The sequence below is a fragment of the Rhineura floridana genome, chromosome 9 (genome assembly GCF_030035675.1).
Source record: "Rhineura floridana isolate rRhiFlo1 chromosome 9, rRhiFlo1.hap2, whole genome shotgun sequence".
In the NCBI taxonomy this organism is placed as follows: domain Eukaryota; kingdom Metazoa; phylum Chordata; class Lepidosauria; order Squamata; family Rhineuridae; genus Rhineura; species Rhineura floridana.
The window spans coordinates 113,735,197-113,758,226 of NC_084488.1; the positions used below are offsets into that span (position 1 = coordinate 113,735,197).

Here is a 23,030-nt window from a genome sequence, read left to right on the forward strand (position 1 = left end):
AGTGATAGACCTAAGGGAAGACGGGGGAAGGGGGGAATCCAAAACAAAGGTATCACAGTAAGCAATTAAGAAAAAAAACCTTACTTGTTTAAGACCGGCTGTACTGATAGTACCTGGAAAACAACAAAGTGGAAGGAGTCCACGTTCTGAATTAATTAAAAGCACTTCTGAACAGCTTAATTTGAAAAAAATGTTTCAGCAGCATGCAGAAGTATAGCATAAGGACAATAAAACAGCAGCATTGGTGGTGGTGGGGAATTGTTTTCCAAGATACCACAGCAAACATTAACTACAGATGTTTAGAACATAGGAAGCTGCCTTAATACATTTATACCCCGCCTTTCTTTTTCATGAAACGCGAGGCGGCTTCCCAGGCTGTCTCCCATCCAGGCACTGACCAGACCTGACCCTGCTTAGCTTCAGCAGGGAGCTGGCCTCATGTGCCTTCAGACCACAGTCTGGTCCATCAGTCCATCTAGGGGAGGGACGTAGGCTCAGCAATACAGCATCAGCTCTGCATGCAGAAGGATCCTGGTTCAGTCCCCAGCATCTTCTGGCAGGGTGGGGCAAGGCTCCTACCTGAAACCCCAAAGAGCTGCTGCCAGTCAGTGCATACAATACTGAGCTAGAGGGAGCAATGGTCTGACTCGGTATAGGGCAACTTCTGAGATTCCTAGCTCAGTATTGTCTACACTGACTGGCAGCAGCTCTCCAGGTTTTTAGACAGGAGTCTGTCCCACAAAGACTGCACTCTGAGGTCTGCCCCTCCCCAATTTCATTGAAATTAGGCTTGAAAGAAGCACTCTGCAGCCAATAGAATTGTAGCATGTGCTAGGTTGCAGTGTGTGTGTCTGTGTGTGTCACCTTTAATAGGTCCTCCTGCTTGCAGCTGTGACCACAGGCCCAAAAAGCTGGCAACCCTTGAAAGATCCCACCAGAAAATGACTCTAGCACAAAGCTCTCGATACAAGAGTTTTAATTTTTTAAAATGGGTATGACATAAAATAAAATAGAGGACTTACATTGTAGAGAGACTTGGGATTAATCTTGCTCTGTCCAGTGGCATTCAGCGCTTTCATGGCTGGAGTCCTGTAGAAGAAAAATAAAATGTTGGTGGATAAATGGTGGCTGAACAAGACTCATGATGCAGAGTACTAGTTTATACTGCAGGAAGGAGGTGTCTGAATGTTTCCCCCAGATGAGATTCTCCTTGTCCATGGGGGAAAAAAACAGGAGGCTGAGCAGCATCTAGTCTTGGCTTGCGGGGTTGTTATTATTATTATTGTTAATTATTGAATGTATATCCCACCCTTCCTCCTGATGGAATCCAGAGCGGCCTGAGGATGCAGACTTAATGCTTGCAGGTGTCCAGCCTACCACATGCTCTCGACTCTTGCCTTTCAAGGCAAGGAAGAACTGACCAGGTGGGTCCAGGGAGCGGTTAACACCTCTTTGAGAGAGGGGTGGTGCCCAATGCCGTGGAGGAGGCAGTGCCAAGGCCCCTCCTCAAGCACCCCTCTCTAGACCCTGAGATATTAGATAACTACCATTCAGTGGCCAACGTCCCATTCCTGGGCAAGGGGACTGAGATGGCAGTGGTCAGTCAGCTTCAGTTGTGCCTGAGGTTAAAATTACAGGAAGCCAGATTTCTGCTGAACATCAGGAAAAACATTGTAACTGTTAGAGCAGCAGGACAGTGGAACCAATTGCCTAGGAAAGTGGTGGGCTCTCCAATGCTGGGGGCATTCAAGAGGCAGCTGGACAGCCCTGCATGGAACAGGGGGTTGGACTCGATAGCCTTATAGGTCCCTTCCAACTCTACTATTCTATCATTCTATATGGCGATTATCTAGACTCATTTCAATCTGGCCTCAGACCTGGGTTCAGCACTGAAAATAGTCCTGGTCACTGATTTATCAGAAGAGAACTTCTTCTGATGGTTCTCCTTGATCTCTCTGTGGCTTTTGATATCACTGACCATGGTATCCTCCTGGATCAGCTCTGGAAGTTAAAGGCACCATGTCATGCTAGTTCTGCTACTATCTGAACTTTCTAAAAACAGCTGAAGACATTTTGTTCTGACAAGCTTTCCCAGCTGGATGAATAGGTTTAAACTGGTTTTTTTAGTTGTTTTCATTGTATTTTGTACATCGCCTTGGGACGTGTGGAAGCTGATTAAAATAATGATGATGATTATTATTTTAATTATTTAATAATAATAGCATTGGGAGACTTTTGTTCAACCCATTGCACAACCCCACCTATGCACAAGAAGAAATTATCAAGAGGCTTGGCGGAAACCTAAGGTTTCCAGGAGTACAAAAAATCTTTAGAAAAAACAAAGAGGGAGGGGAGGAATTCTCCAGAACAGCCCAATGAGGTCTGAGTAAGCTCAATGGCATTGGCCACTGACTGACTGACTGATGGAGTGGAGGGAAGCAGACAGTCAGGTGTGAGGATAATGGAATTGAGTGACTGGAATCCTGAATACTCCACTCTGCAACATTTTGTTGCATGCCTCACTGGTTTATTCCAATTCTGCTGCCCAGAATGGAAAAGAATGGAAATGAAGTCACCCCACCACCCAGCCATCCTCCCTAGACCGTTACTGTGGTATCTGAGATTTCACAATAATGCCGTTTCATAACCGCTATATCGCAATGGCTCTCCTGTATAATCAAGCATGTATGCATTCTGCACATTTTTTTCCTTTTTCCTTTTTTAAAAAAAGGTCACTTGACAAAATCACCTCCCAGCAAAATATACCTTCGATCATCCAAAGGAGGAGGGGTTGTCCAGTGATCGTAGTTGGTCTCCACCCGGTACCACCTACAAACAAGACACAGTTAATACTTATCACTGCATCAGTTTGGCCTATTTTTTAAAACCTGTCTTCCCAACCCTCCTTCAACCTGGTAAAATGGAAATGGACTGCCTTCAAGTTGATTCCGACTCTTCCCAACCCTATGAAGAGGGTTTTCATGGTAAGCAGTATTCAGAGGGGTTTACCATTGCCTTCCTCTGAGACTGAGAGGCAGTGAGCTTCATGGCTGTGTGGGGATTCGAACCCTGGTCTCCCAGGTCGTAGTCCAACACTCTAACCACTACACCACACTGGCTATCTTAAATGAGTTGGGGCACCTCAATTAGGAGGTTCATCTGGCTGACCCCTTCATTGCCTCTGTCTGAGGATTCTATGGACTTTCTTTTTGCTGCCTTTTTTTCCCAGCCGTGCTGCCCGGGGCTGATGGGAGTTGTAGTTCAAAATATTGGGGAGGGAGGAAGAGCGCAACAGCATGGGGAAGGCAGAATTTGATTATGTGTTTTTGTGTACTGTTCCTGCTGTGTTTTATTGCTACTATTTTGTTGATTTTTGCCGTTATTTTGTTAATATATTTTTATTTTGTACACCACCTCAAAATTTGCCTCTAGCATAGAAAGTTGGGGGGATGTGAATCCTAATGTAAACAAACAATAAAATGTTAGATTCTCCTCACCAAATGGGCAAATACAGCAAAGGAAACATTTGCTCCGGTTATCCCTTTAGGAGTCAGACTAGACACAACAGGGCCTACCCACATTTGTCTGCCTAAGTATATGCCTTGCTGGTGTATAAACACAGGGTGGAATAGAGGTGGGCAGGTGTGGGGGGCGCTGTCTTGCCTCCCTGCAACTTTAAAGACACTAATTCCCTAGACTGAATTATAGCCGGGCTGGGAGAAAGTTCCGCAAATGATGGATCATAAAGAGATGAGCGCAGAGAGGGAGCCCCCCTCACCTGCACACCCCATTTAATACAAAAATTAGATCCACCTCCATTTTACACATGAATGGACATAAACACACACACCTCACTGCTCGCATCACATCGAGTTAGCCCATATGTAGGGAGTCTTTTTCAGCTCAAGGGCCGCATTCCCTTCTGGGCAACTTTCCAAGGGCCACCTGCCATAGCTCAGTGGAGCAAGAGGCAGACGTGAATGGAACAATGGATGTAAAATATACCTCTGTACAGAAGGCTAGTTTCTACGCACACCCCCTCTGTCTTCCAGCCAGGCAAAAATACTCAGCGAGGATATGAAGTAGGGCTGATGAGGGGTGTGGCCTTGGGAGTGGGGCTGTGGCTAAAGAGGGGTCCATGGCCTTGGGAGAGTCCCAAGGGCCAGACAGAGAGGTCTGGAGGCCACATTTGGGCAGGAGGTTCCCCTCCTGTGAGCAAGCCTTTCATAAATGGCTACTCACCTTCTGTATTGAGTGATCAGATACTATACAAGATCAGCCCTTCAGCAGCCTCAGGTTGGACCAGCCTGGATCTCTTCTGGCTAGAGGCCTTTTCCAAACAGTTGAGCTCCCTCCCCTGCTCAAAAGCCACCAAGGAACACTTATATTCCCTCAATCTACAAATACATAACTCGTTTTCCATCTCCCAACCTACGAAGCTCCATGATTACAAGGCTGCTCGCTCACCCTCCACTCAGAGGATCCAAGGGCCAAATATCTACCGGCCCACTTCTCTTTCTTGTAATGATGGCCCCCTCCCTGGGCGTTGTGCCCCCAATGATGTAGTACACGTCAGCTATAATTGGCGTCTTGGACAGCATAAGAGCAGCAGCCTCAAAGCTTTCCGCTTCATTCAAAACCTGCAGCAAAGCAGAAACAGAGCAACTTTCTCAGACTTGTGTGAAGCAAGGATGGGCATCTTAGATTGGAAGGGACCATATCAGAAAAAGGCTCCTGAGCCTTCAACAGTTGCATAGAAGGCAGCATCTCATCAGACATAGCTTTTCCCATCACAGTGCTGGTAGTATTGGGAGAAATCACACCTGATGGAAGCATTTATCATACTGTGCGAGACTCAAGGCTCCAAGTGTAACCAAGTTGTTGCCCATCAGAATTGTAGAGTTGGAAGGGGCCTATAAGGCCACTGAGAGCAACCCCCTGCTCGGTGCAGGAATCTAGCTTAAAGCATCCCCGACAGGTGGCTGTCCAGCTGCCTCTTGAAGCCCAACACCTCCCTAGGTCATTGGTTCCATTGTCGTACTGCTCTAATAGTTAGGAAGTTCTTCCTGATGTTCAGCTGAAATCTGGCTTCCTGTAACTTGAGCCCATTATTCCATGTCCTGCACTCTGGGATGATCAAGAAGAGATCCTGGCCCTCCCTTGTGTGACAACCTTTCAAGTACTTTCAAGAATCCTTAAAATCTGAACTCCCATTTCAAGAAAGCAAGGTTCTAATCCTCATATTTGTAGAGCCAAGCTGGAAAGCACCAAGGGGAGAGTGACTGAAAGAGCTGACAACCAAAGCAGTGTATTTTAACTGGCACATCTACCAATTTGAAAGCGGCTTCAACAGAGGACACAAGGTGGAAAACTGGAAGAATCTATCCTTGAGTGCATCAGAGTTACAACTTAATCACAGAATATTAATATTGATCCAAGACCTACTGAAACACAATTGACCCTGTTGCAAAGGGAATAAGTGAAATTTTCACTTTCTTGTTGACTCTCCTTTCTGTAGTTAAGATAGCACAGATTTCTGCATCCCTTGTAGATCCACTGATAAACAAGGATGTAAGAAAGATGGATATATCAGAACTGTCACGAGCCAAAAAACTCTGACATGGACTAAGAGAGAGTCTGATAATGGATAAGGGACCCCCCCCTTTACACACACCGATCATGAATCAAAAGTTTCAACTTCAGAGAAGATCATAGGTATGTATACCATACAATATTTATCTTGTTGTGATGTACCATTCCAGAACTTGAAGATTACTGTCAAGCCCTATGTTATGACACTTTGGGCCTGGTTTGCACTGGATATCTGGAAAGACCACTTTTTGAACAACAAAGCATCTTTCATGTTTTTATTGTATTAAAAACAAAACCATAAATTTAGAATGCAGGCTGATCAAATACTTTTAGGCAGTTCTGTGTGTCCAAAAGTGTATATTCACTAATAGGCAAAAAACCTTGCTTCCTGTAACTTGAGTCCATTATTCCATGTCCTGCACTCTGGGACCTATAGCCCACAGATATTTCTATCAAACTTTAAAAAGCAGGGAAATTGGGCAGCTATAGTGAATGCACCAGGGGAGCAGACCTGACCTCCTCTCTGAGATACTGTACTGCCCTACAAATTTATCAAAATGCACACACAATTTGGGTTGGTCTTTCACAGTCCAATCCACTTCCTGTGTAGCTTGGAAGAATTTGATAATGTGTGCCTCTGAGCATATGGTGAATGGTGGCAACACCTGCAATCAGCCCAAATAACAAAAACAAGGCATGTGCTGTGCTGATCTTGTTTTAGCAGGGAGGAAGCAACAATATTAAAACAGTTGATATAGTTCAGATAGTCACTTTAAATGTTTAATTTATTTTAATTTACAGTAGGGCCCCGCTAATACGGTGGGTTAGGGACCGGGCCCTGCCGTAAAGTGGAACCCATTTACTATAATGGGCCGCGTCGTGCGAAAATGAGGCGAAAATGTTGCAAAACGCCGTAAAAGCGCAAAATCGACTTTAAAACAGGGAATTTCCCTGAATTGAAAGCCGCTGCATGAGCGAAACGCTACAAAATGGAACGCCGGTAAGCAGGGCCCTACTGTACTTTGCAATTTTAGTGAAGTTTCCTACAATAAATCATTTTCTTTTGCTTCTGTTTCTGTGAATATGTGAAGTACTGTTAGTGAATTTCTCTGCTTTTTAATCCAGGAGGTAAGAAATGGGATCCTGTGCAAGTTTGCTGAGAATGGATTTATCATTTGCATGGCAGTGGGATTTACTCCCCTGCAGTCATGCTTAGGATAAGTAAAATTGACCACAGGGGAGGAGGGGGAGAGGAGCAGGCAGGAGGGGGAGGAGGGCAGGTTTGATCATTTGCATGTTTATTGAGTTCAGTGGAATTTACTTCCGTGCAATCATGCTTAGGATAGGTAAAATTGACCATGGGGGAGGAGGGGAGGGGAAGGAGGAGATAGGGGAAGGAGAGGATGGAAGGGGATGAAGGAGGGGAAGGGAGGGGAGAGAGACTCTGTTTGTCATCAGGGGAGGGCTATTTCTACCTGCCTTGTCCCATCCTCCAGCCCTGGAAGCCATCAAACACAGCTTCGTTCAGAAGACTTTCTGGACCTTTGGGTTGAGCCATAAGGGTCAGAGAGATAGAAGAGATTTTTATATCAGCTTGGGGAGATGGCTGAGAGACCAGAAAGTGAACTGGACCCGAGAGTCTGCGGACAGCAAGGATCAAAATCACTGCAGGCATGAGTACATTTGAATGACGACGACAGTCTTGTGTGGAAAGCACTCTGTTAGAAAAAATGTGAAATTGCAGCTGTGAGTCTGGTTTTTAGAACCCTGACAGTTGGTTCTTACTGAGCATGCCCGACATTATCATTGAGTTCAAGCCAAAATGTCTTAAATTAATCAAAAATCGGCCAGGCATTTTTAAAACTCTTAAACTGCAGAAGATGAAGGTCAGAGTATGGGGCAAGGTCAGCAATAGGATTACAGGTACTCTGTGAACATGGCTGATTTTTAATTAATTTCAACAGATTATGAGAACTCTTGACAGAAAAAAAGTCCAAAAAGGGTCTGTTTTTTTCTCTCTCTTTTTACAATTTGAACTCTCGATTATTTATTTATTTATTTATCTCTGACTGTTTTGTGTATCACCATGAAAATTTAGATTGTTGTTAAGCAAGCGTTTCTGAGTTCAGTACTCTAAGTTTTGTAAGGTTTTGTTTTGAAATGACCTTATGGGAAGCATCAGAATGGCATGGGGGGTATTTTCAATTTAACACTGCGGAATGTGAAAAATCCATGCTGACTATAGTATACAGCCACTCTCATGGCTTTACAGAGGCCTGACTGGCTCCAACCAGAAGTTGGGTATTTTATGTTGTTGGGTCTCCTGGTGTGGAACACTCTTCCAACAGAGGTTCAGAAGGCATCCTTCCTTTTGACTTCCAGGCACCCCTCAAAGATTTTTTTATGCTCACAGGCCTATGCAGTTGTTTAAAACTTTCTTGATCAGCCAGTCATTTTAATGATTGATTTGTATTGTTTTTATGATGTTTTATTGTATATACTGTTGTACTCCTTGATATTTTATGAGTTGATGGCATATACATATAATAGAACCAGAAGAACTATGGAGTGAAGTCAGAGACATGATCAGGGAAGAATGCAAAAAGACAATACCTCTAGTTAAAAAGAGAGAAAGACCTCAATGGATGAATGAAGAAACTCTTAAAATGGTTAAAGAGAGAAGGAAAGCAAAAGCAAAAGGAGAGGACAACAAAAAGGGAAGAACAAGAGCCCTATTCCAAAAGATTAGAGAAATTAAAGGGAAATTTAAACCAAGAGTAGGGATGTTGAATAATCAACAGGAGAACACACTGACTGACCAAGATGAAATAAAAGGAAGATGGAAGCAATACACTGACAACATACCCCCGGAAATTTTCAAATTAAATGCCAATTGGTGGGCTCCCTTTTTGGCTGACTTATTTACCAAGATCAACTCCTCGATGGTCATTCCAGAAGGTTGGGGCGCTGCAATAATAATACCTATCTTTAAAAAAGGATCTCATCTGGACCCAGCAAACTACAGGCCAATAAGTCTGCTGAATATAATAACTAAGCTTTATGCTACCTTTTTATATAGAAAACTTTCAGATTGGATAAATCAAGAGGACCTATTAGCACCAGAGCAAGCTGGCTTTCAAGCTGGATGTTCTCCCTGCGACCACACTTTGGTCCTACAGCATCTGATTTCCAAATATAGTAGCTCTAAGGGTAGTGCTCTATTTGCAGCTTTTGTTGACCTAAAAGCTGCATTTGATACAATACCTAGACCAAGACTCTGGCTGAAACTACAAAATCTGGGTATAGACAGGCGTTTATTAGCACTAATACAAGGTCTCTATCAAAATACTTCTCTACAAATACGATGCAATAATAAAGGCCATTTAACGAAGCAAATAACTACTTCAAAGGGTGTTAAACAAGGGTGCGTATTAGCCCCCCTATTATTTAACATCTATATAAACAACCTAGTGACTAGCCTTGCGCCTATTTCATCGCACCCTCCAATGCTCTCTCGTATTTCGAGACCTTGTCTATTATATGCAGATGATATAGTTTTGTTATCTCAGACCCCTATTGGTCTCAAAAGACTGGTGGCGACTGTAACCTCATTCTGTTTAGAAGAAGAACTAGTAATTAACCTCCAAAAAACCAAAGTCCTAGTCTTTACCAAAAAAAAGATAAATCATATCTGGAGAATTGATAAGCACCCTATTGATCAGGTTAAATCCATTAAATATCTTGGATTTACCTTTCAATCATCTGGCTCTCAGCAACAGCATATTACCTCCAGTCTGTTAAACGCTAGGCGTACAACAAAGACCCTATTATCCTTTTTCCATACTAAAGGGGGTCAACTTGTCTCCCCGGCCAGAAAAAATTTTGTTACTAAAATAATTCCCCAACTTCTATACGGCACTCAAATTAGCACTTTCACGAACTATGCAAAGCTGGAAATTATCCAAAATTCCTTCTTAAGATCTATATTAGGAGTGCCCACATGTGTCCCTAACCATATTCTGCGATTAGAATGTGGACTCCAATCTATTGAATCATGTGTTTGGAAGCTGAGAATACTACTATGGTTGAAACTGATTTTTAACCCCATTGGGCTGGCTCCACATGTCCTTATAGATAATTATCACTCTTCTTGGGCAAAACTGATTCTTGATTAAAATATCAAGTTTAGGTCTATCTGTATCTTATATTTTACAACTGGGCTTTGAATCTGCTCGTAAATTAGTTATAAAATGGCTTAGGGATATTGATTTCCAACATCATTTACTACTTGTCAGGAACCAAATACACAATCCCAAGTTCTGTACCTCAATGTCTTATCTTTCAACCTTGGAACTTCCTAATTACCGTAGAGTCTTTACGTTAATGAGGCTAAATATATTACCTTCTGCTGTCCTTTATGGCAGATATAATAAAATCCCATACTCCGAACGACTCTGTCCATGTGCTGAGGGTGAAGTAGAATCCAATGAGCATGTCCTTCTCCGCTGCCCCTACTATCGTGACCTAAGAAACAAACTAATCCTACCTATTTTATCACCTTTTCCAGGCAGAACCCAATCATTCTACTTAGATTATCTATTAGGTGACCATCTATCGGATGTGACCTTTGCAGTTGCTAAATATACCGCAGCTGCCATTCATTATAGGAAAACGATTAAAACCATCCCAGAGGCAACATAATTTATCAATAGATGTTAACGGTTTTAACTATTTTATTGACAGGGCTCAATATCAGATTGTTTGGTATTACCCGACTAAATTTTATATGTATAGTACTGTATTGTATTGTCTAATGTTTGAGAGGTCTATTGACCGTAACAATAAATTCATTCATTCATTCAATACACTGAAGAACTCTATAGAAAAGATGCAAAGATTACAGATTTATTCACCATATGATGAAGAACCAGAAATTTTAGAATGTGAGGTAAAAGCAGCTCTTAAAATACTTGGAAGAAACAGATCACCAGGAACAGATGGCATACCAATAAAGTTGCTACAAGATACTGAGACTGAATCTGTCCAAACTTTGACAAAAATTTGTCAAGAAATCTGGAAAACTAAACAATGGCCCAAAGACTGGAAGCGTTCAATATATATCCCAATTCCAAAGAAAGGGGATCCCAGGGAATGCAGTAATTATTGAACTACTGCCTTAATATCCTATGCAAGTAAAGTAATGCTCAAGATTCTACAACAAAAGCTCTTACCGTATATGGAGCGAGATATGCCAGACGTCCAAACTGGATTTAGAAAGGGAAGAGGCACCAGAGATCATATCGCAAACATATGTTGGATAATGGAACGGAGCAAGGAATTTCAGAAGAAAATTACCCTGTGCTTTATAGATTACAGCAAAGCCTTTGACTGTGTAGATCATGAAAAACTATGGAATGCTTTAAAAGAAATGGGGGTGCCACAGCATCTGATTGTCCTGATGCGCAACTCTGGACAAGAGGGTACTGTAAGGACAGAATATGGAGAAACCGACTGGTTCCCAATTGGAAAAGGTGTGAGACAGGGATGTATTTTATCACCCTATTTGTTTAATCTATACGCAGAACATATCATACGAAAAGCAGGATTGGACCAAGATGAAGGAGGTGTGAAAATTGGAGGGAGAAATATCAATAATTTAAGATATGCAGACGATACCATACTATTAGCAGAAACCAGTAATGATTTGAAATGAATGCTGATGAAAGTTAAAGAGCACAAAAGCAGGACTACAGCTCAACGTCAAAAAGACTAAAGTAATGACAACAGGAGATTTATGTAACTTTAAAGTTGACATCGAGGACATTGAACTTGTCAAGGATTATCAATATCTTGGCACAGTCATTAACCAAAATGGAGACAATAGTCCAGAAATCAGAAGAAGGCTAGGATTGGGGAAGGCAGCTATGAGAGAACTAGAAAAGGTCCTCAAGTGCAAAGATGTATCACTGAACACCGAAGTCAGGATCATTCAGACCACGGTATTCCCGATCTCTATGTATGGATCTGAAAGTTGGACAGTAAAAAAAGGGGCCAAGAGAAAAATCAACTCATTTGAAATGTGGTGTTGGAGGAGAGCTTTGTGCATACCATGGACTGCGAAAAAGACCAATAATTGGGTGCTAGAACAAATTAAACCAGAACTGTCCCTAGAAGCTAAAATGATGAAACTGAGGTTATCATACTTTGGACACATCATGAGAAGACATGATTCACTAGAAAAGACAATAATGCTGGGAAAAACAGAAGGGAGTAGAAAAAGAGGAAGGCCAAACAAGAGATGGATTGATTCCATCAAGGAAGCCACAGACCTGAACTTACAAGATCTGAACAGGGTGGTTCATGGCAGATGCTCTTGGAGGTCACTGATTCATAGGGTCGCCATAAGTCGTAATCGACTTGAAGGCACATAACAACAAACAAATACACTGTATAGAAAAGCTAACTCTTGAAATAGCCAGCTGGCATTCTTACTAAGAACCTCATTGCCCCACTTGAGTATTATTGTCTAGTGACTCTTCAATTGCTCTTCTATGCCTCAATATTCAATTATTGGCATGCTATTTTATATGATGTACCTTTTGTCTAACCAGTAGCTTCTCTTCTATACTTGGGAGTATATTTTGCTAGTAAAAATGAATATATCTCAGCTTTGGCTTGAGAGATTTATACCAACAGAATATAATAAATTCTGCATGTCAAAGTCCTCAGACAGAGACTTTCCCCCCATTGGATGGGCGGCTGTTTTTGGGAAGCTACACATGTCATCCTAGCTATTTTAGACTACTGTTGTCTAAATGCACAGGCATACTCTAAGGCAGGGGTAGCCAACGTGGTGGCCTCTAGATTTTGTCTGTCTCCAATTCCCATCAGTTCTACCCAGTGGTCAATGGTGGGGGATGACAGAAGTTGTAGTCCAATTACATCTGGAGGGCAACACATTAGTTATTGTTGCTCTAGGAAAAATCCAAAGCAATGCGATCTGTCACAGGCAGCATTCAAAATTTCTTAAAAAATAAAGTACTGCATTAAATGCATATTTTCCTCATTCCTATTGGCTCCATCTCCTTCCATTTGCTTTAAAATATCCTCCCCCACCACTTTAAATTGTAAGATGTGTATGGCTGGGGCCTCTTTCGTTCTACGTTAAATAAATGAATGAAGTATAACATTTCTGTACCTACACCACCTCTAGAATTGCTTTACATAATAATTTATCAGCGTAATTTTCAGAAGAAAAACAAAGACTAATTCACAATTTGGATTTTCAGCAATGAGTCTAAAAAAAGACAAAATTGTGCCTACTTACAGTCCTGACCAGCCAACTGACCAGAGAATTTCGATTCAGGAAAGCAGCGACGACATTCTCCCACCAAAAACCGTTAGCTATAAAAGTGAAGGAGGGGGAAACACTCCATAAGAATCAGCCATCACAAACACGGGCAATCTCCCTCAGTTATTTCAGTGCTTAATCACTCCCATCCTAAAAGGCCAGAATGAACAACAGCATTTTTAAAAGAAAGTGAAATAAAATCACAGAACAGACCGTCGGCAGGGTGGCAGCACCTGGCCTCCTCACACCTGCGTCACTGTAGCATACTGGGAGGGACAGAAGTGAGGCAGTGCCAAGGTTGGCGCAGTGCAAACGCACTGGGGGAGGCAATCTGGTGCATGTTTTGCTGGCCTTGCCCCTCCCAGAACGCCACAATGATGTAGGTAACAGGACATTAGGAAAGTGCTGCTGCCCCTCCCACCACAAGTTGGAACAGGCACATAGAAACTTTGCATCACATCATACTATATACATTACACATATACAGTACAATTATGCCATAGCGTTCAGACTGAAACAGAACATGCTGTCCATTTTACTTTCTGCAAGCCTTGAAATTGCTAGTGGGGGTGAGTTACCACCAGAGAACCTATCAGGGCATTCTTGGTGGTGGCACCACCAGGTGGTGCTTCAGGTGATATCAGGTCTGCCCCCACAGTTAAAACTTTTGAACGAAAGCTGACATTTGGATCATGAAGCATAGTGTTTTCCAAGTGTGGCCCTGCTGATATTTATCACTGTTGTTACTGCATTTTTACTGCAATTTTGTGGTTTTAACTACGTTTTTCTCTTTTGAAACTTCCAATACACGTCAATTGACAGAGCAAATCTGCCTCGTATGATCTTGTGGTGGAGATCTCCCATGTTCTGGTTAGTTTGTATAATCAATAAAATTGAACCATGTGGCATAAAAGCATTCTCGTTAACTTTGACTCCAGGCTAACTAATTTCTGGGTTAATTTTTCCAGAACAGCAATGTTGCAAATTGCACACATTTTTGTAACTAATTCCGAGTATAGAATTTGTGATGCAGATTACACCCTACCCTGTTCAGGAAGAATAAATGAATGAATTTTGCTTACCTCGCTCATTTCCAGAAACTGTAAACTTGTGTGGACTTTGTCCTGTCCATAAACCTACGTAACCGAAAAATGTAGTACCTTTGAACTTTACCTAAAGGTTAGAGAATGCAGTTGACCAATAACTACTTTTAATGCAAAGTGCATTCCAAAATACAATCAGGCCAAAGATTTGTTAAGTAATTTAACTTAATGAAAATACAGGCTTTTACTTAAATGTAAAGGGAGAAATGACTACTTAAAATGCTTGGCTGAGGATTTAGGGAAGAAAAAAGTTTACAATCCACTATATCTCATTTACTAATGCAAAAATATTGAGGAACAAACTTATATTTATCAATTGGTCAGACCTGTATCCAGCTCTTCCTCTGAGAAATTCAAAGCAATGTTCATGGTGTTTATCTCATTTGAAGGCCCCAGGTTCAGTCCTTTCCATATCCCTTAACGGGACCAATTCTAACAATTGTGCAGTGCATTCTATATGTGTCTATTCAGCATTAAATCCTCCCAAGGAGGATTGTTGACAGAGGAGCCGGCCTTTGTCTGTGCAGATTGACACAGCTGCGTGCTTGGCAAACAGTGTCTGACACACCGGCCGCCAGAGAATGGCATGGGGCTGTTTGCCTGCATTACCTGCCCGAGCCCAGAGCAGCCACCCACCAGGGGGGGCTGTTTGCTTCGCTCGGGGGCAGCATTCCTGCAGGCGAGCTGCACAATGCTCTGGGGCTGAACCCTGCAGTGAATGAGCCCAGGAGCTTCGGGGGGATTCGCCTGGCAAGCGCTGATCCCTTGCACTGCCCACAACCCCCTGGACGGTCAGGGGCACCTGGAGATGCCCCTCCTGCCCGGCCCTGCTCCGGAGTGGCGAGCCGCAAGGAAGACACGAGGCATGCACGATGGCAGAAGCTTCCATGGGGATGCCTTGGGCTTTGCTGGAGGCTCAGTGGGTAGGAATTGTGGTGTTGGATGATGTGAGAGGCATCTGCATCCCCCAGCAGTCCAGGGCAACCTGTTGGTGGCCCACTCTGTCCTCAGCCCTGCCAGGGTGGGCAGCATGGGCATAGGCTTGCTAAGCGCCAGTCTGCCCCAACTACAACCAACAGCAAATTCAAATTTCCTGCTCTTGCGTCCAAGCGCCTGCTTGTTAGTGTGCTTGGGTGCAAGGGGGGGAGAGCACACATCGTATTTTGTGGACCAATTGCCTCACAGGGGCGGAGTGAAAGGTGGGGCTTTGGGAAAAACCAAAAATAATGTGTTTAATGTGTGGGCGGAAAAACAGCTGATTTTTTTACATTGAAAAAGCGAACAAACAGCTGAAGTGGGTGTCATGGCCCCGTCAGAGGACTCATCAGATGAGGATGACTCGGGAGTAACAGCAGCAGACCCAGAAGCAGCAGACCCAGAAGGAGAAACGGAGGAAACTCCTGAGAACCCAGCTCCTTCTCCCCCTCAGCTGCAGAGCACCCCAGACACAGCTGAAGCCCTTCAGCCAGACGCAGAGAGTGAACAGGAGACTCCCCCCTCACCTGCAGAACGTAGACAACAGAAGGTCAGGCAGAAGAGGGGCAGGCCTGTCCACTTAAGGCCAAAACACTGATGGCTCACACCTGCTGACAAACCTGCTCCTTAAAAGTCAAACCTTGGCTTCAGCTTGTTGCTGACTACAACATCAGGTGTGACTACTGTGTGTCTTCCTATCCCCTGAACCTTGACTTGGACTGATCTCTCGGCAAACTAGACCCAGACCTTCACTGACATCTCTTCTGGATTTCTGGCTTGGCACGTAAGCTTTGAACGGCCTCTGCCCTTATCTTGCTTCCTCCTTGCTAGCCTGGCAGATTTATAGCCAAGCTGCTGGCTGAGGACTTACGGCCTGGCAATTACCAAGGAATCTCCAGCCCTGCCTGCACCCCCACTGACACTGCTGTCTCAGTGAAGAGCTGACAGTGGGGACTATCCAAGCATAAAGCGAATAGGGAAAATGTGGATTATCCGGGTGAGTTTGGATGGGCCCTTACTCTCTGGAAAAGGTGTGTAGCACTGCAGTCTAAAATTAACTGTGTTTCTATTGAAATGCAGTGAGAAAATCTGAGAATATTAAATCAGCACATGCATGACAAGTACTTAGAGCCAAGCTACACATTCAAAACTACTTTTCAATCATCTGGTATGAAAACAGATTTTGTGATGTTGCATATTTTGTTAAGATACTAGCAATTTCAGATGAGTTTAAGAATACTGGTCTTCAGTGAAGGCCCTGGTCGTCAGCTGGTCAGTTGGGATGTGCTATTTGTTGCAGCCTGATGTAAGGTAGGTCACAAAAGCAGCACTACCATCACACAAATATATGGCAAATGCACATGTGGACTGAAGATGGATCCTGGGTCAGAGGAGGCTGATGACGACTGCACTAGGATTGCATGGCACATTACATTGAGAAAAGGCCATAGTTCAGTGGCAGAGCATCTGCTTTGTGTGCAGAAGGTCCCAGGTTCAATCCCCAGCATTCCCAGGTGAGGTTGGGAGAGACTCCCTGCCTGAAATCCCAGAGAGCTGCTGCCAGTCAGTGTAGACAACACTGAGCAGGAAAGACCCAATGGTCTGACTCTGCATAAAACAACTTCCTATGTTCCAGATGTTGCTGGACTACAACTCCCATCATCCCTGACCATTGGCCATGCTAGCTGGGGCTGATGGGAAATGGAATCCAATGACACCTGGAGGTTCCCCACCTCTTTTCTAGGCAGTCAGGTGCCTAAATCCCCCCCCCCATAACCTATAAACTATGATGAACACAGTCACATAATCCTGAATAGTTTCTAAAAAACCCAGCTGTCCACTAGATGGAGCTGGCAAAATGCATAAAAATTCCTACGCTTCTCTCAGGCCCCATCTGCACTGTGCATTTCAAGCAGTATCATACCACTTTCATCAGTCATGGCTTCCCCAAAGAATTGTGGGAAGTGTAGTTTGTGAAGGGTGCTGAGAGTTGTTAGGAGACCCCATTGCCCACATACAGCTACAATTCCTAGTGTTTCCTGGGAAGGCAGATTTACTGTTAAACCCCTCTGGGAATTGTAGCTCTGTGAGGGGAACAGCGGCCTCCTAACAACTCTCAGCACCCTTAGCAAACCAGACTTCCTAGGATTCTTTGTGGGAAGCCATGACTGATGAAAGTGGTATGATACCGCTTGAAATCCACAGTGCAGATGCGGCCTTAGTAATTCTTAATCACTGCCACGCACTCTTTGTACCTGCCCATTCTTTAAGAAGTCCACATCAATGGTAATCTTCCGTAAAATATCTCCAAAAAGATAATCCATATTCCGGCCATGGTATATATTTCCATCATCATCCTGCGCAATAATACTGGTGCAGAAACTATGAGACAAGAAAAAAGAGACTGTGGGTGGGTGGGTGGAAAAGGACACATCTTTCCTGATTATTTCCTCCAGACAACAAGTGTTGCTGAGCAAGTAGATGGCTTTCCCTGTCTTGGAACACAAATTGCCCCAATGGCATTTCATTCTAAGACAGAGATGCGTAGAATTTCCCATTCACTTCAGTGGAGGGAGCAGCTTAATACACAGGCCAAAGGATGTGTGCACAGAGATCTCCCTCCATTGAAACAAATGGGGAACTCTGTTTTACCATTCAGATAAATGGGGAAAATGCAAATTATTTAGACTGAAATCTTATACGCCATTACCTGGAAGTAAGCTCGTTGAACACAGTGGGACTTATTTCTGAGCAGACATGCACAGAATTACTTTGTTAGTACTGTTGCATCAGTTCGTCTCAGCATTTTCACCCTGCTGTTTAGCCAAAAGTCTGCCAGTGGCTTAGAAAGATCAGTAGTTAAGACAGTCCTTGCCTGCAGGCTTACATTCGAAAAGACATAACACACAAGGAAAAAGGAGTGGGAAAGGAGGAAGAAAAAAGCAAGCTCAGGTACCGGTTATAGTTCTTATAACCAGCCAGGATAGAAATAGATCAGGTAGCCTGATGGAACGGTATCCACTAGGTAAGAGGTGAGGGAGGGAAAATCAGGAGCAATCTCATCACAAAGAAGCTATTACTTTAACTTTGGAGTGGGTAAGTGTCAATGTTGGTTTTGCATTGCAAGATTCTCATAGGGAAGACAGGTCTGCCAAAAGCTATTAGCCACGATGGCTACACTGAATTGTCACGATGAGAGAGAAAGCATCTCTCCACGCAACAAAATTCTGGGTACAAAACTATAGGCGATGGCCATTGCACATCACTGGATATGCTGAACTAAGAGGGAGCTTGTCTGATGCAGCAAGGCAATCCTTGTTTTTAAACACTTCAGGAGCTTAAAATCACCTTTTTCAGTGTATATTGAATTTAGATGTTTTATACTTACAGTAAGGTATAATTTTGGGTTGTTTTCTTATTTTGAGACCTGCTCTGAGCCATCAGAATAGCATGAGTTCAAATGAAATCATCATAACGAAGTGGTATCTTGGTGTAACAACAGAAAATGTTAGTAAAAATTCCAATGTCCAGAGACAGAAAGCTGCCAGAATGTTTGCACTGCAATTCTGCAGAGAGAAAGGAAAGTTGACACTTTGTCTGGGATGAAAGCCTTACCATCACCAAGAAGGAGAAGACTGCAGGCCGGGGTAGGGTAGCTGAAAGAAGGGTGCAGAGTAGACAGCTGAATGAGGAAGAAGAGCCTGAGGGAAGCACGGTTAACAAGGAAAAGGGCAAACTAAGAAAAGGGGAAGGCTCAGTTTCACATACTGATTTGGCTTAGCTAGCCAGTTCTTTGGCTACAGATAGCAAACTCAGACGGTGCCTGCTGACAGAAATGGTGCCAAAACAGGGATACTGAAAAACAAGGGAGATGTCCACATCCTTGTTAGAACCTGAAAGTTTGCAGAAGTACAAAAAACATTCTCATTCAAAACCTAGGGTGAGAGGAAGGCTAATGAAAACTCTGTAGCCATGGAATGTTGAGTGTTAGTTGGAAAAGACAAACAGAAATACGGAGAGGGGGAGAGAGCATTTAATGCCCTGCCTCTGCCCCTTACATATTATAGCATCATGAAGGAGGGTTATTTTATTATTTTAACCCGCCCTTGGACTTCGGGGTGAAGGGCAGGTAAAAGAAAATCTAATAAATACAAAAGTAAAAACACCAAGAACCACAAAAACAAATAATATCCAGATCAAAATATATTGTAATGTTGCATTTTGAGGTGTCATAAAAATTTAATAAATATTACAAAAACACACAATACAATCCCCAAAATGATCCACCTACACAAATCTATACATTCACAGTACAAAAAAAGTAATCAGAACGCACAATCCCCACAAACACAACCACTCAACCATCTCTTTACACCCACCATGTAACTCTGTCCCACTCCAGTCAAACACTCCAACTTTGAACTAATGAATAACTAACCAATAATTATGCACAGAGTAATAGGTCAGCTAAATAAAAGCAATAGCAGTAGCAAAAACCACAAGGCAGGCTCATTTCTTCCCCATGTCTCACATGGGGCACACTAAGCAAGCAAACTTTCTGAAGTAAGGCAGGTGATGACCAGAAATAACGCTTTGGAACTCTTTCCCCAGGGAGGGTTGCCTCATGCCATCTATCTCTTCTTTTTGGCACCTGGTAAAGCCCTTTTCATATGCCCATGTCTTTTAAACTTTTTAGGTATTTTAGGTATTGATCTTTTAATGCAGCTATTTCATTCCTCTGCGTTGTGATCTTCTTTTACATACAATGAAGATACCGTGCCTTAATATTTTTTCTTGTGCTGACGTGCTTGTAAAGAGTTTATTTTAAATAAAAATAAGTGTATTTTTAAGTTTACACAGATGGCAAAAATCCACTTTTCCAACAAAGTAATGAGGTTCACGGGATGCAGAAGTTTGTTTTGTCTTTATGAATAAATAAGTAATTTAAAAAAAAATTTCCTTATACCAATGGACTTTTCCTCACCAACACCAAGAAGACTTACGCAGAGCATTCGTAGGCCAAGTTGAGGAGCAATCCATCCCCAACGTTCAGCCCCAGGGCTTTGTAGAGACCTCGAACCTCGCCTGCAAATGGCTGAGGGAAAAAGGATTCAATTTCTTCAGCTAGCGGATGAATAATAGCATGAACCCACTTGGGAACCGCTTCACTGGAAAACAAGACGATAAAGCAATAAACGTGGGTTATTGACTTCTGGGCTGCAGCTTGGTAAAAGAATACATTCTCTGAACACAGACCAATGCCAGTCAGACTTCAAGGTTGCAAGCAACAAGATCTGCTTCGTTTTTTTAGCAGAACCCCAGAGCCCCACCAGCTGGAACCCAAGTGAAAAACAGCAGCTCAAGACGATGGAAAAATGCTTAGAATTATGAAATAGGGTGCTTCTGAGAGAGCCAGTGTGGTGTAGTGGTTATAGTGGTTAGAGTAGGACCCGGGAGGCTAGGGTCCAAATCCCCACTTGGCCGTGAAGCTCACTGGGTGTCATTGGGCTAGCCACCATCTCTCAGCCTAACCTGCCTCACAAGGTTATTACAAGGATAACATGAGGAAGGGGAGAACTGTGTATGTCACCCTGAGCCCCTTGGAGGAATGCTGGGATATGGATGTAATAAAAAATCAACTAATATGCCCAGCCTAGGAATTTGTTCACGGCACCAGAACAGAACTCACAGTCCTCACCCTCTCCCACACCCTTTTAGTTGTTAGTATTGTTAAACAATCCTCCTTTACAATATTAGAAACTGAACCGCCATCCACCAAATAAAATTGATGGTTCTGATATTCTAAAGGAAGAACACACAATGCCTAATTCACTTACAGAGGCACTACCTTAGATTTCATTTAATAAAGACTCACATTCACAAACAGTAAGTCTCTCAATGACTATTAGCCGTGGTAGCTCCACAGTCAGAGTCAGAGCCAGGCCTCATCTGCACTCTACATTTAAAGCAGTAGCACACCGCTTTAGCAGTCATGGCTTTCCCCCCCCCCAAGAATCCAGGGAACTATAGTTTGCTAAGGGCGCTGAGTGTTGTTAGGAGATCCCTGTGCCCCTCACAGAGCTACTATTTCCAGAGTGGTTTAAGCATCAATCCGTCTTCCCAGAAAGCTCTGGGAATTGCCGCTGTGTGAGGGCTACAGGGGCCTCCTAAGGACTCTCAGCACCCTTCACAAACTACAATTCTCAGTTTTCTTTGGGGGAAGCCAGGATTGTTTAAAGTGATATGAGACTGCTTTAAATGTGTAGTGCAGATGGGGCCACAGTACACCAGCAGATCCCAATCTACTGATGCAGAAGGATACCGTTCAGGGCTCATTCTGAGCCAGGACTCATCTGCCGCAGAGACTTCTTTTAGCGCTAAAATTCAGACTACGATCATGCAATGGAGTAATAAGCCCATGCGGAATGCTCTCCCTACATCACTGGCCTGCAGCTCTGAAAATCGAGAGAACATGCTCAATAAGCAGAAAGTCCCAGGCTCAATCCCGGGCATGCCCAGTATTCTTTAAGTAGCAATACATACGAAAAGCTTCATTTGTGAGCAGTGATGTAGTGGCAAATTCAGAAGTGCAGGGGGGTCCCTTCACACACCCTTTTTTGCTGCTGGGTTGAGAATGGGATCCTTGTTAATGCCTTCTCCCGCAACAAAGATGTCCCTAGGAGCCAGTAACCATGTAAGGGGGGGGGGGAATGTTAGCTACTGAAATGACAAGGAAGCATTTAGAAGACTCTTCTCAGTGGCTAACATGCTCCCCTTTCATGCTGATTGGCTCATAGGACACTGGCAACATAGAGGCCCTGCTCCCTAAAAAGGGTCCAAGATGCACCCTGAGACCCTGGATGACTACAACCCTGTTTGCTGGCTTCTGCAGAATTTAGATGTTAAGGGCACAAGAGCAGTCTAGGACAGCTTGTTGCCTGGTCCGTTGGCAACCCCAGCGGAGCGCCGGCACAAATAAAGGGCTGAATTCAGGCACCTCTCCAAATCTTATTTTCTCTCAGAAATTATTAACCAGCGAAAAAGGGAAGATGCGGCAGAGGTGCTACGCCTCAAGCAGCAGCAGCCACAGCCACCAACTCCTTCTCCGCGTGAGGGGAGAAGAAACACCCCAACAGCAGCAGCCTCAGGACGTCGCACTCACTGGATGATCCGGGCGTACGCGGCTCGCAGGAAGGCCGGGTCAAAGTGGCGCAGGGCCGGCAGCCAGCGGAGCTCGGGCGGGCTGTCCAAGCTGACATTGCAAAGCAAGGGCGCCGCTGCCGACCCGAGTGCGGCTGCAGGCTGGGGGGCTGCAGCAGCAGGAGCAGCCCCACCGCCCGGCAGCCGCAGCAGCAGGAGCAGCCGCAGCAGCGAGAAAGCCAAGGAGCCCCAGGCGGCGCCCCGCAGCCTTAACCACCGCCCCATAAGCGAGCAACCCACAGCCCTGGCCGAGGCGACTCCAGAAGCCTGGCACAGATCGGAAGGGAGGAGGAAGAGGGGAGGGAAGCAGGGGGCGGAGAAAAGGAGTCCTGGGTGAGAGCCAGGAAGTTGAGGGATGTTGTGTGGAGAAGTGCAAGGCAATTGTATTAATATTTATTTGTTAATTTGTATTATGTATGCATAATAATAATAATAATAATAATAATAATGTCCGTGGCGCAGAGTGGAGGGAGGAGAGCCTGGCTGGGAGTCCAGAGTCTGTGAGTTCAAATCCCCACTCGTGTCTCCTGGGTGTCAAGGGCCAGCTAAAGATCACCCCCACAGGGAGTGGCTTAGGGGTTACGTGCCCTGCCACCTGTACAGCCATGGCAAACAGCATAGTCCCAAGGAGCCCAGTTGCACCCCAACTGGCAGTTGCGGACAAGGAAGGGGCTGGCTTGTGCAGCTGTGGCAAGCTGAGCAGGCCCTAGCCAGCTGGGGAGGACTAGCCTCAGAGGGAGGCAACGGTAAGCCCCCTCTGAATACAGCTTACCATGAAATCCCTGTTCATAGGGTCGCCATAAGTTGGG

General features: G+C 44.1%; 1 protein-coding gene across 1 annotated transcript in view; it reads right to left on the reverse strand.

Moving 5' to 3' along the window:
* Positions 1–22,500, reverse strand: part of LOC133363835 (N-acylethanolamine-hydrolyzing acid amidase-like) — a 29,496-nt gene extending 6,996 nt beyond the window's left edge. The window contains exons 1-9 of the mRNA XM_061583382.1: positions 22,184–22,500; positions 20,025–20,189; positions 17,277–17,403; positions 14,026–14,116; positions 12,920–12,996; positions 4,468–4,640; positions 2,767–2,829; positions 1,023–1,089; positions 85–113 (exon numbers count right to left, since the gene is read on the reverse strand). Of these exons, the coding sequence (XP_061439366.1) occupies positions 85–113; positions 1,023–1,089; positions 2,767–2,829; positions 4,468–4,640; positions 12,920–12,996; positions 14,026–14,116; positions 17,277–17,403; positions 20,025–20,189; positions 22,184–22,446 (1,055 nt within the window). The 5' untranslated portion in view covers positions 22,447–22,500. The remainder of the gene's footprint in view (positions 1–84; positions 114–1,022; positions 1,090–2,766; positions 2,830–4,467; positions 4,641–12,919; positions 12,997–14,025; positions 14,117–17,276; positions 17,404–20,024; positions 20,190–22,183) is intronic.
* Positions 22,501–23,030: the final 530 nt, after the last annotated feature.